The following is a 14,122-nucleotide window of genomic DNA, read 5'->3' on the forward strand; positions in this document are numbered from 1 at the left end:
TTGACCTCCTGGGCTCTAGCCATCCTCCCACCTCAACCTCCTGAGTAGCTGGGACTACAGTTGTGCACCACCTCGCCTGGCTAATTTTTAAAATTTTTTATAGAAATGGGGACTTGCTATGCCCAGGCTGGTCTTGAACTCCTGCCCTCAAGCAATCCTCCTGTCTTGGACTCCCAAAGTGCTAGGATTATAGGTGTGAGTCATGGCACCCGGCTTGCAATTAGATCTTTTGCAGTGGTCTGCGGACACACAGCAGTATAAGCTCAGAGGACAGGGACTGTGTTTTCTCTTCCTTTTCTGTTCCCCACTGGGACGCCATTCTTCCTGTCCGCCTGCTGTGCTGCTTGCTTTCTGGGCACAGGTCCTGCTGCACCTCACCCCCATACACAGCGGCAAACTGTGGCCCAGCAGACCCAAACCAACCTTCTAGACACAGCAATTAGTACAGCGATAGCCACATGTCCCACCCTAGTCAGTCTTCCCTAGGAGGGCAAGAAAGAGTCTTCTGGCATTTGGGTCCTAAGTGTGAGCACCTGGGGTGTTCCCATTTCCCATCATGGGGAGTAAAGCCCATCTGCTGCTGGGCTCCTCTGACAAGCACGGGCCAACAGAGTAGGAGACCGTGCCCTAAGGAGCCTGAAGCCCTCGTCCTGTGGTCCCTGGGGCTCCTGCCCCGCAGCTTCTACCTGTGGGCACATCAGCAGCTCCCAGCCAATAGACCCCTCTTTGGTTTCAGCTAGTGTGAGCTGGGTCTGTCACCTGCAACCACAAGAACCCTGACTCCCACCCCACCCCACCCAATACTTAGCCCCACGGAGGGCCCACAGAGGTAGCACAGCACCCAGTTCCGAACAAATGAATGGATGTCAGCTGAAGCTGGCAGTGAAGCCAACTGGGGAGCAGGGCTCTAGCAAACCTGATCCACCCTCCAGAACCTGCCGACACCTCAGTCCAACCAAGAGTTAAGGAGCCGAGCAACAGAATTCGTGGAGGTCCCCCCGGGTACCTCTGAAAGAGTTTCTCTGAAAGATGAGAGAAAGAATGGAGCAGATCACCCAAGACAGCTTTGTGGTCCCCCTCAGACAACTCACCCCCGCCACTGCCCCAAGCACTGTCACTCTCCTAACCCCAGCCAGAATCCTGGAAGTGGGGAGTAGGTGGCAGAAGAGAGCTGTGGAAGAGACAGAATCCCACCACACTGCTGTGAGGGCTGTAACCCAGTCCAATCCAGGGCTGTGGCCTGGGAGATGCTGCCGCTCCACTGGTTCCAGGAATGGGGGCAGAGGTTTTTAAGTAGGGCAAGTCATCAGACTCCTCACACCTGGTCAGGCCCCAAACCACAGAATAAAAACTTGTACTTCAGTGGAAGGCAGGCACTGCCGCAGCGCGCCTTTCCCCCTTGTCGGAATCAGACACAGAGAAAGCGCCCTTACGGCAGAGAGCACCATGGGTCACTAAGAGCAACGCAACATTCCTGTCTGCATGCAGGCAGGTTCCATCTTCTCTGGCAGAGGCTAAACAGCCTTCCCTCCCACCCTACACAACACTAATTTTGTCTCCTTTTGCACGTTCATTGTAAAATTCCTAATCTATAATGTTTCTGTCCTTGGGTTCTCTTTTGAATGAGTTATAACATCTGCCTGGTTCCCTCATTAATGAGTAGAGTCAAATCTTTAACACATGTTCCTTTTTATTTCTCTCTGAGAGTCATGAGTTTACCTTTTCCTGAAAATTATCTTTTAACAAAGTGAAGGATTCTGGGGCTGCAGTAGGGCCTGGCTTACAGTCCTGGAGTCTTCAGCCCCAGCTTTGGGCAGTAGGACCCAGTCTCCTACCACTCTTCGGCATCCTGAGGTCTCCCCTGCCCCTTTCCCCTTTCCTGCCCTTCCTCTTGTCCCCCACTTGCTGGCTCCAGGGGCCAAACCTGGCTCTCAGCATGGCCTCCCACTAATGGGGTCGGTCCCCAGCTGTGACCTCAGGCGGGGCCTGTGATTTGTGGAGACTGGGTGGGTGGTTGAGTGTTCCAGGATGGTGGGTGTGTTCAGATTCACAGGCATCCTCTCCCTCCCCTCCCTCTCTCTTTCTCAAACAACTCCATGTGGTAGCCTTTGCTCTTTCTGTCCAAAACCACACACTAAGCTCCTAGGATGGAAGAAGTGTCCACACACAGAGGCGACCAGGGACAGACTTTCTAGCCCCCCACCTGCTCCCTGGGCTCCTGGAATTGGAACTGATCTCTGATCCTGTTCTTTTGTTGATGTTGACATTGCAGAGAGAACTCTGCTGCTCTCTGCTGCTACCATCTCAATGGGTGCCAGCCCCCTGCTTTTCTCATAGATGCCATTCACCTCTACGTTTACCAATCACCTCTCAGGTCTCAGACCCTGTGCTGTGTGTGCTGTTGGGATTCCTAAAAGACAAAGCCCACCCCCCTCAAGGAACTCACCTTCCCAAACTCAGGCGAGGAACAACTTATACACGCAAAAACAAACAATGTAACAATAATAATGACAGAAAACATTACTTGAGTACCCACTATGTGCCAGGCATGTGCTAGATACCCTGGATACTAAATCTTCACAAACCCAAGAGCAGACACTATTATGAAAAAGCAGAGGCTCTAAGAGGCTAAACTGTAGCAGACACAAACTAGGGTGCCAGGACAGCTCAGAACAATTTCTCCAGCGGCCATGGCTGTGTCTAACCCCTCTCCAGCCTTGGAGCACTGATGCTCTCCAAAGAGTGGCATATGACCCAGGTTAGGCCAATCAGAGTCCTGCCCTGGGAGATTTTTGCCTGGGAACCAGAGGGGAAACTCCTTTTGTCTCCAGCCATGGATGGGGATAGGAGTCAGCGTTGTGTTGTCAGTGGCCAGAATGTCTGGTAAAGAAGTTGGTCAGAGAGAATCAGGATGTCACAGAGAGAGAAGCGAGCCCGAAAACTTCCTCTAGTTCCAATTACTCTCACAACCAGCTCCAACCTGTCCCTCCCCCAGTCTGACCCATGAGCCAAGAAATTACCACGTTTGTCTTAATCTAGATTGAGTTGGTTTTTCATCATTTGCATCCTATGATGAGCAACACAGGTTCCCTGCCCAAGGTCACAGAGACATTAAGGGGCTGTCCCCCTAGCGACCACCTCATCAAAGGTGCAGCCAGATTATGGACCCAGGCAATGCCCTACCGATGTTTCCAGGGGGACTGACATGTCGTGGGATTGACATTTCTCCCCATCAACTGTTCCATTCCCAGAAATGCATGACCAGTCACTTCACGAAGGTCACAGTATTATCACCAACCACCGCCCACTGACAGCATATGCTCTGCATGGCCATGCTCTGCACCGTGCACTCGTTTTATCCTCCCCAAAACCTCTGGTAGTAAGTACTGTTAATGCTGCTTGCGAAGTGCAGAAGGAGATACTCCAGAGGGTTCTTAACTCGCCCCCAAAGTCACAAAGACAGGAAGGGGCCGAGTCAGACTGTGTGCTCTTGGTCGATTCACTAATACTCCTCTCAGTGCAGTAGCGCAATCAATTGCACACCCCTCACAGCCTGTCAGCACTGCCCATGTTAGACTGAGGATAAGGCGACTCTATCCCGGCCCTGGCATACTGCAGTCATCTGTCGGTCTGGATGATCATGCAACTAGCCAACCTCTTTATCCTCTCCAAACAGGCCTAGGGGCAGAGGGCCCTAACATCAAGGCCAGTGAGGGCTCATGCAGGGGCTGGAAGCTTTGGCCTTCAAAAGAGGCCTCGCTCAAATTCTTCGGGACCCACCACGTACATATCTTCTTTCTTAGCTCTGGTATTCCAGATGAATGCTTATGATGAGCCATTAACCTGGTCACCTTGCAGAGGCTCAGAGGTGAAGGGCACCTGCCCTGCTGCCTCCTGTTGATGTGGCATTTTCCCTTGTGCACTGCTGCCCACCTTCTCCCCGCCTGGACTGCATAGCATCCTATACTGAGCTGGGGTCTATCCCAGTGGGTCACCTGCCTCCAGTACTACACTTCACAGGGAAGGGCTGAGGGTCCGGCCCCCATCCCTAGCATCTGACCCCTGACTGCACTATTTCTACCTTGGGTCTCACTTCACCCAGACAAGTCCCCATCCTTTCCCAGAACCACACAGTCACAGGCACCCTGACAAAGGCCCCATGCTTTCACCCCCCTTTCCCTCTTGCTCTTCCTTATTTCTGCCCCTTTAGCCCAGGGATGCTCACTCAGGGCTACCCGTGGCCTACAGTGTGTTTTGTTTGGCATCCACAATGGGTTTCTCTTTTAACATTTAAAAACTGGAAATGTTCACTTAAATATCTGGATTAAAATTTTCCATAATAAAATTTTTAAACACTTAAAAAGAACTACATTTCTGATTTTTCTTGAAAAACTAGGTTTTCTGTGACGAGAGTCCTGTATCTCTGCAGGACAACTGCAGGCAGCAGCTGAGGGCACGGGCTCTCTGCTTCACCACGGTCTTAGAATCTGCCCACATCCCTGATTCTCCTTGCCTGTCTGCGCACACCCAAGGCCTGTGTCAGGGCCTCAGGACCCACTTTACAGATTGACAGCTCCTTGGCCAGTCTCCCCAGCCTGGGGTTGGGCATTTTTTCCAGATGATGAGTTCCAGGGAAGTCCCTTCAACTCCAACACAAGCAAGGCTCCGGGCCACGCCTGAGCCAGACTCTGAACGTGTCCAAGCCCAGAACCCACTGTCCACAGGCTCCAGCGCAGGAGGCCAGGTGGGTCACCTCAGCCCAGGTATGTACAGCTGGGATCAGGCCAATTCAGGCTCATTATACCGTCAAACCTGGCTGCCAAGGGCGTGCCTGCTGGGCTAAGGAGTAAGCAATGACTCCCCCAAGTTCACCTGAAAAATACCAGGCCCCAGAAACTTCCATTTGGATCAGCACTGGGTCCCACCCACCCCACTCCCCTCAAGTCCCAGGACACGTGGACACTCACGATATTCATGAGGGTGAGGACGTAGTTCTGCACATGCTCCTTGCCATGGAAGCGAACCACCGAGTCATCCACCACCAGCAGCACCTCGATGCTGTAGCTGCCTGGCTTGGCATGCCGCCGCTTCCGCTCTGTGTCGCCCAGCTGGTCCCCTACCAGGCCCAGCAGGTTGGGAAGGTCTCCCAGGCCAAAGGCTGGAACCAAGACACGAAGAGAGTGAGGTCCAACCCACAGGAGAGGCTGTCACTGTGACATCACCCCCCACCTACCTCTGGCTCCATCACGGGCACCCCTTTCCCTGCCTCTGTAAGTAAAGTAGTATGAGGCATTGTTCTATACCAGGTCAACTCATGGGCAAGAACCATTTTCCTGCTACGAGGGCATGGCTAAGTCTTTGAAGCAATGAGTAGCAGAGTGGGGAGAACTGACCCAGAGCAGAATGCCTGGGTTCCAGGAGCCACTCATCCTATCTCTCTGGGCATCCCAGGCCCCATCTCTCGCTTCTCTGGCCTCCATCGCCTCTCCTATAACATGAGGATGAACCACCCTTTATCTCTAACCCACAACATTGCTGTAAAAATCAAAGTTGGCAATATCTCCATAAAGGAAAAAAGTCATGGGGCTACTGTGGCCTCACAGGGCATCTGAGGAACTCTCGGATACTCCTATGAGCCCTGAGCCTCTCAAATCCCACCCAGGAACTGTCAGGGACCCCAAATTTCACCATCGTTGCTTTGCCCTTTTGGCTAAAAGCAAAATAGCATTAACTTGTATTATATAATCCAAGAGTTACTAAACTTTTTCTGTAAAGGGCCAGATAAATATTTTAGGCTCTGTGGGTCATTCATTCTCAGTCACAACCATTCGATTCTGACACTGAAGCACAAAATCAGCCGCAGATGAGACTGTGAGTGTGTCTGTGTTCCAATCCAACCTCCTCTACGAGACAGCTTCCAGGCTGTGTCTGGCCCTGGGCCTCACCTTTACTGACCTCTAATCTAATCTAACGCAAACCAATCTAATCTAATCTTTACAGCAACTCTATCAGATTGTTGTCCCCATTACACTGGTGAACACATTGAAGTTCAAAGATGTTAAGTAGCTTCTCATGTGGGTCTGTCTGAATCGAAAGCCCATGCTTTGAAACATTACCATCGATGCCGCCATGTAGAAGGGTAACAGCTTGAGCACTGTCAGTCATCTATGCTATAGCCTGAATGAAGATAAACTCTGCCGGGGCGGTGGAGTGAGGGTACGTGGAGACGTCGTAAGCAAAGCTAAGAAGGCAGGACAGGAGGCTGGGGTCTCTCAAGAAGACTCCAGAGCCTTAACTCTTAATGACTTTCCATCTCACTCTGAAGTTTTGATACTCGTACCATTAATTTCTAAGAACCTTCATTTATCCACAGGTATTTGAGAGCTCCCCAGATAGGAGGCTGGGACTGAGGAAGTAAAGAGCCCACCACGCTATCCCCAGCATGTATCAGGGCTGTGGCAGCAGGAGGGGCCCCGCACCATTCAATGGATGGACAAAGGGTAGGTGATAAAGGCCCGGCCTCTGCCCTTGAGCCCACTGCCTAGCAGAGAGGGCAAATAAGAAATTGGATTGTAACAACACAAGAATATCAAAGGTACCACAGGACTGATCAGAGAAGGCCTGCCCCTGGAGATCCAGACCTGTTGCGGGAGGCTTTCTGAAGAGGGAACACTGAAGCTGGGGCTGAACAGAGAGCAGGAGAAAATCCACTTCAGCACAGAGGGCAGAGGGCCCTGTCCCTGCCCAGTCCATTGTGATTATTTATGTTACACACGGGAGCGAGTGTGTGCAGACCCCGTCCACACGTGGGTGACGCACATGGATGCATCCACAGGAACCTCTGCAGAGACCTGAGCCACCTCTACGCTGCTACCCACACGGGTTCTCGGGTAACGGGGATCTGAGGACGGGTAACAGGGAACACACAGGGCTCGGTGCTACCGTTTGTTTTTATCTCCTCTTTGCTGAGTGGTGCTATAGTGCAAAGGAACAAAGCCCTAGACTTAAGAGCTGGAAAAACGTGTGGCCACTGGCCTGGCAGGGAAAGCCCTCTGGGTGGACGCACAGCCTGGTGAGCAGGGCTCGGGTGGGTTTCGTCCTCACTTACCCTTGAGGCTGGCGCCACTCTGAGCTCACACTGCAGGCAGTTTCTGGTGGCCCTGGTGTCTGAGCCAATGGCAAGCACAGCAGCCCATAACCAAACTCCTGGGAGAGAGGAGGGCCGCCCCCGGCAGGGGAGGGGAAGGCACAAGGCTCTGTCCATGGAGCAGGGAGAATAAATAACAGTCACCCTCAACACATGGGCTGTGCCCAGAAGTGTAAGCCCTGCGAGTGGAATGCCACACTTGACCTCTCAGAGCCCTCCCTGCCAGGCATGTCACAGGAAGGCTGGAGAGGTTACCCCACTCACCCTAGGTCACACAACAGCTTCATGACAACAGCCCAGAAAGTAAACTCAGGCCTCCCCCAGCCATGACCACACTCTATCAGGGCACAGCCATAATTCTCTCTCTGCAGACTTTCTGGGGAATTAGGGAGGGGCAGTCAGCATTAGCCTTGGATGCTGTGGGGGGCTCCAGCCGCACCCTCTTCTGTGGGTCCCTCATCCTTCAGGATGACAGGAGCAGACAACCCTCAGGGCAGAGCAGGGCCCGCCAGCCACTGGGAAGCTGCCATGAGCCACCCAAGAAGCCCCAGGCCAATGGAAAATGGTGCAACTGTTTTGAAAATACAGTTGACAGTTAAACCTAGAGGTGCCACGTGACCCAGTAATTCCACTGCTAAGTATGTACTCAAGAGAATTGAAAACGTATGTTCACATAAAAACTTGACACGAATGTTCACAGCAGCATTTCATAGTAGCCAAAAGATAGAAACAACTCCAGTGTCCACCAGATGAATGAATAAATGTAGCATGTCTGTACGCTGGACGGGAGTTCCGTCATAAAGAGGAGAGAGGCATCAAGACAGGCGACCCCACGGATGAGCCTTGAAAACACGCTGAGTGAAAGAAGCCAGGCACCAAAGGCACATACTGTATGATTTCATTCTATGAAACATCCTGAATGGGCAAATCCTATTTAGAAAGATAGATATCTTATTTAGAAAGATAGAAAGTAGATTAGTGGTTGCCAGGGGGCATTGGACGGTGGGGAAACAGGACCAACTACAACTAATGGATGGGAATGTTCTGGAATTAGATGGAAGTGATGGCTGCACAGCATTGTGAATATAGTTTTAAAAACCCAGTGAATCGTATGCCTCAAAATGGTTAAAATGGTGAATTTTATCTCAATTGTTTGTAAAGCAGTCGCCCTGAGCCCCAGCCCGGTTGGCGTCCCTGGCATGGGCAGCCCCAAGGAGAGCTGGAGCTCCGGCTGCAGGAGCACATACCCCATTCGTATCCTCAGGAGGGAATCGGGGGTGGGAACGGGGTTCCGGAGAGTAGGACCATGGGTTAAATAGGAGAGGCCAGCGCTTGGAGCAGGAGAGCATTCAGGGCACAGCCTCAGGGGCCGAGGCAGGGCCGTGGGGTGAGGGCCAGCTCGAGCCTGGGGGCCCAGCACTGGGAATTCCTTCCCCTGGACTCTGAACAGTTCAGTTTCTCCCCAGAGCCTTGGGAAAGGATCACGTAACTCTTCTTTGGAGTTCATGATGGATGTGTGTGTATATGAGTGTGTGTGTGTGTGAGAGTGTGCAAGTGTGTGGAGGGGTGTGTATGTGGGGGGTGTCAGTGTGTGTGAGCATGGGTAGATGTGGGGTTGTGAGAGTGAGTGTGTGAAGGGGTGTGTATGTGGGGGGTGTCAGTGTGTGTGAGCATGGGTAGATGTGGGGTTGTGAGAGTGTGTGAGTGTGTGAAGGGGTGTGTATGTGGGGGGTGTCAATGTGTGTGAGCATGGGTAGATGTGGGGTTGTGAGAGTGTGTGAGTATGTGAAGGGGTGTGTATGTGGGGGGTGTCAGTGTGTGTGAGCATGGGTAGATGTGGGGTTGTGAGAGTGTGTGAGTGTGTGAAGGGGTGTGTATGTGGGGGGGTGTCAGTGTGTGTGAGCATGGGTAGATGCGGGGTTGTGAGAGTGTGTGAGTGTGTAGAGGGGTCTATATGTGTGTAAGCAGGTGTGCGAATGTGGGTGGGTGTAAGTATGTGTTTGTCAGTGTGTGAGTGTGAGTGTGAGTGTATGGGGGTGTGTGTGTGTGTTTGTGTCAGTATGTGAGCATGAGTGTTTGGGTGGGGTGTGTCTGTGTGTGAGTGTGGGTGTACAGGTATGTGAGTGTGTGTTTGTGTCAGTGTGTGAGCATGAGTATATGGGTGGGGTGTGTCCCCCCACACGCCCTTTTCAGGAAGCAGCAGCTGTGGCCTTACTGAGTGCAAAGAGGATTTGTCCCTTCCACCCCAGGTTCACTGGTGCACCCCAGACTCCCTTACCGTGGAGCAGGGGGCTGGAATCCCCTCCACAGACTCAGCCCAGTAAGCAAACCCGTGTAGTGGAGCCTCTGATGCCTCCCTGCTCTCCTTCCTCCAGGGACAGGCCTGCTGCTGCGAGTGACACAGAGATGGAGACTTGGCATCTGTCCTCCAGGACCCCCAGCCTGGGTAGGAGAAGAGAACAGACCCAGGAGATGCCCAGGTCTGAGGAACCATGGGGAGGGACACCTGTGGATGATGGGGACAGGTGGAGATGCAGAGGTCCCCAGTCTGAGGGAGATTCCCCAAAAGCCTTTGGCCGGCTGCTAGGCAGGCTTTGAGCACCTGGCCAGGCCTCCAAGCACCTCTCTGTGTGCGGAAAACCAGACCCAAAGAGCCAAACTGAAGCCTCTGGCTTTAATCAAGTATGTGAAATGGAGACAGGCGTGCCTAGAAATGCTTCTCCCCACACGGGACTCAGCCCCACAACCGGCCTTCAAATAGAAGTACAAGTCACAGCTTTCCAAGAAGGTCTTCTCCTGCCCCTGGTCTTTCTAAGGAAGGCCCACAGACGGACCAGGGCCTGGCCTCACTGGAGTTCCAGCCCTGGAGCCTGGTGTGGGCCAAGAGTCGCAGCTACATTTCTTTGGGTCTGAACTCCAGCTCCATGTGCTCAGTGGTCTCAGCGTCCCAGCTGCCCACCATGGTGGCTGGTGATGCAGCTGGTTCCAGGCTCACAGCTCTGGAGCTGGACTTCCCCAACATCTCTTCCTAAAAGAGGGGACCTTATGGTCTTTGGATTCAGAATTGGCCTAAAAAAATGGAGCCCAGCGGAGACTCATTCCTCTTCCCAACCCTGGTGGAGGGAAGGGTGCCCTGAAATCCTCACCAGCGCTCAGAGGCCCCACCAGCCCTGCCCTCCCCACCTTAGGCCTGCAGAATCCTCTGGCTCTGGTGCCACGGCTCTCTTGTGAGTGACACTTGGACAGCAACTGGAGCTTCAATGGATACACCATCTGTGGGGACAACTGGCTTCCAGGCATTTCTCACGCCAAGCCCCATCCCACAGGAGCTGGCACAACGGTGTGTGTGGTCCAGTCATAACCAGATTTCACCTATGGCCTCCTCATCTCTTCTTGGCCAAAGGAGCTTTGTGACACTGTGAAGCTGACCACGGGCCCAGGACCAGCACCTGTCACATCCAGTTTATTTGCCCAACCATAAGTCTTGAGTGCCTCTGGTGTGTAGGCTCCTGCACTGGTCACCTGGGCGCAGGGACGCCCCTTCCCTCAGGGGGTTCCCACCCTAACACGTCAGCAGTTACCCTTAATAATACTGTAAGGAGAGCTGCCATTTATCCAGCACCTACTACATGCCAAGCCCTATACTGGGATTTTCATAGACACCATCACCATTACATATAACATTTACAGGTAGACATGGATCATCTCTGCTTTACTGATGAGGAAAATGAGGGCTCAGAGATCTTAGGTAACTTGCCTAGGATCACGCAGTAGACAGACTTGAAGATAGGATTGTAAAATGGTCTACAGGACACACAGCTGACCATGACGCCTGACACCAGGCAGCCTCCCTGCAGGTGCCCTAATAACTCCTTTCCTGTGGTTCCCACACAGTTGAGTTGACTTTAGGGGGAAAAACTCACTGCAGGCATTCTACCTTCTGCCTTGGCTCAGAAATAGCCTTGAGAAGAAATAGTGAGCTCCTCAGAGACCTCTGGAGTCCCAGGGACCACAGTTCAGGACACAAGTGGCTCGTCTGGCCCCTAGCTCCAGCCAATTACAGGCAGCTCCTAGAACGCAATGGGGTCTCTCTGCCAGTACAGCAGGTCTATGTGGCCCAGTCCCATTTTACAGGTAAGAAGACTGAGGCCAGGCATGGACAGCTTAAGGACAGAAGTTACCGGGAAACACTCCAGAGGTAGGGAGAGAAGCAGCGCACAGGCCCCTACCTACAGCCTACCTTCATTGTGCAGGTCCCCGTGAGGTTCTGCCCACTCCTGCTGGACGGCCTCCCGGCGGTACACCACATGTGTCCTCCCGCTGGCCTCCTTCTCCTGCTGGCCCCGCTCCAGAGGCTCAATGAAGAAGTCGGTGCTATCTGTGCGGATGAGACCCGCCTGAACCAGGGACAGCAAGCACGGGGGGAGAGAGAGAAGAGGCGTGAACACAGTACAGCCGACAGGCAAGCATCTGTAAATACACATATGTGACCCTACATGCGTGCAGGCTCTTCCTCCAGGGCCTTGAGGAGCCCTGGGATTCCATGACATTCTATGAGGCCCTGGCAGGGGAATGGGAGGAGGTGGTAGGAAAGCTGAGCAAAGGGGCCCACCCTCCTTTCAGCAAAGCAGATCCACTTTTACTGTGTTGTCTATCCATGGGGCTCTGCATAAAATCTCATTACATCAGAGCTTCTATTGCTTACAAAAAGCAGAGGCACAAAAGCCACTGCCATAAGGCACATGCACACACACCAAGGCACTGCACTCCAGCCCGAAGCACATCACAAGGGTTTGGCTTTACCTAGAGGCAGACAGGAAAATCCTAGGGGCAAAGGCTCAGTATCCCTAAGGTGTGCTGGTCCCCCACTTCAATACGAAGCGCAGTTATTTCAGGTTGAAAGCACATGGGTGTGCACATGGCGGGATGGGGGTTTGGGGGCGGGGAGGAGGGCAGCTAATGCTCATTCACGGTAAATGAGCCAGGAGTGCGTGTTTTTCATCTAATGTTTCCCTACATCAAATATTCCCTTAAAAAATAAGGTGTTGGCCTTGGAAATAAAAACAAAAAAATATATGATGGCAAAGCCCAGCAAACGTGTTATTATCCCCCAGTGAAGGCAGTCATCACAGGGGCCAATGAAACATACAACTAGATGTGGGTTAACGTATGTGTGTCTGCATATGCACATGTGTATATACACACATACACACACACACCACGTCATCCGACAAAGTACTAAGAGTACCTACCACGGTGGATGGAAAATAATAGGCATTATTTACAAATAAATATTTGTTGAATTCCTTCACTTGTTCAACAAGTATCTATTGAGTGCTTACTACATAACAAGGACTGGGAGCGCAGCTGTGAACACAAAGCAGTGAATGAAGGAAGCGTTTCTATAAATTCACTGGACCTTCTCCATTTGAATTGGAACTCCAATGACAACACAACCCAATTCCATCCACTTCCCACCTCCTCCTGTTCTGAGGCTGCATCTCAGGAGCCCCCTCCAAGTCCGACTGAACACCCACCACTAAGCCCCCAACAGCAGCCAACGTTTTCTGTGCCCCTTCTAGCTGTTTCTGTGGATCAAACAGAAAGCATCATTTTGGAGCCAAATCAAGACGGTTGCCTTCTGGGCTTCATCAACAGGCCCAATCAAGAGACCAAGAAATGTTCCAGGGAAAAACGGCGTTATTGGAACAAATTTGAGGCTTCCCTGTAACCATTTTATCAGGTAACACTCAATTGTCTGCAAAAGTTCTGATGTGCTTGTTAAAATATCAGTGTCAAACCTTATACTGAGCACATATGCATCCATGCAGAGCAGTTTGATTTTGTACCTACTGTGTGCCTGCTATGGGCAGGGAGAAATAGAAAAATAAGGCCCAAGAGCTGAAGGCAGCCAATGTCCTGCCCGGTGCTATGACAAAGTGTGGACACGTGTCCCAAAGGAGGTGCTATCTGTGGGTCCTGAAGGATGATTATCCATCAGGTTCCTGGTTGCAAGGATTAGAAATTCAACTCAAATCCCCTGACCTGAAGGGGAAGGTACTAGCCCCAGGACACACTGAGACAGGGGCTAAGACTGGAAGTGAGAGACCCAACACTCTTACTATCCCTCCCCTCAGTTCCCCCTACACCAGCTTCATCCTCCCTCCTCCAAGACAAGCTATACATCCCCTGTCCTTGCAGACACATCTCCGCTCTGCCATCAGAGACAAGGAGATTCTCCCTTCACAGTCTCATCCAGGCTGAGTCATATGGTCACCCAGGGACTATCAGCCCAGGTTTCCACAGCAGGCAGAAGGGAGAAATTGTTAGGGTGCAAAAGAAACCGACGCGAGAAGGAAAGAGCGTACGAGGTAGAGGGGAAGGCCCCCGGGTGAGGGTGGAAATGCAGGAAGGACAGTGTGGGGAGGGGACCAGGGCATTCAGGCTCAGGGACAGAGGTTGAGCCCAAACCTGGACAAAAAGTGGTAGCCAAATCCAAGGGCCTCTGCCACTGTGCACCTGCAGAACCCCGACGGGAGGCCTGTCTTCCAGCTGGTGGCTCCAGGCCCGGGACACGCCTCCAAGGCCTACCACAGCTTTGTTGCCATGAGGGCCTGTGATGAACTATCAGCCAAGCCCTGCATGATTTATCCCATCCCCCTTTCTACACCCGTGTCTGATACCCAGAGGGACCCCTGGGTCCCTTGTACCCCTGGAACAAGCAAGCAAGAGACAGCATGAGTCAGAGGCCACTGCTCCATCCAGGTCACGGGCACACAAACCTGGCTGGCCCAGGGCAGTGGCCTGTGTCATCTCAGTCCCTCACACCTCTCAAGCTGCCTAGCAGAGGCAAACTCTCCAGAGCAAGAAGTGGAAGGCTCTACTCAGCCCCTCCCACACACCAGGCACCTGGTCAAGGCCCTCTCCAATTCTGGGGCTTGGTTAAATGGCTCCACAAAGAGGATCCTTGAAGCC

The 14,122-nt window shown here is 52.5% G+C and overlaps 1 protein-coding gene across 4 annotated transcripts in view; it reads right to left on the bottom strand.

Moving 5' to 3' along the window:
- ADAMTS14 (ADAM metallopeptidase with thrombospondin type 1 motif 14) overlaps positions 1-14,122 on the bottom strand; it is an 87,278-nt gene that overhangs the window by 47,769 nt on the left and 25,387 nt on the right. For all 4 annotated transcript variants that reach the window (XM_007963156.3, XM_038009105.2, XM_038009104.2 and 1 more), the window contains exons 3-4: positions 11,388-11,544; positions 4,968-5,158 (exon numbers count right to left, since the gene is read on the bottom strand). In XM_007963156.3, the coding sequence (XP_007961347.2) occupies positions 4,968-5,158; positions 11,388-11,544 (348 nt within the window). The remainder of the gene's footprint in view (positions 1-4,967; positions 5,159-11,387; positions 11,545-14,122) is intronic.

The sequence above is a fragment of the Chlorocebus sabaeus genome, chromosome 9 (assembly GCF_047675955.1).
Source record: "Chlorocebus sabaeus isolate Y175 chromosome 9, mChlSab1.0.hap1, whole genome shotgun sequence".
NCBI classification, from domain to species: domain Eukaryota; kingdom Metazoa; phylum Chordata; class Mammalia; order Primates; family Cercopithecidae; genus Chlorocebus; species Chlorocebus sabaeus.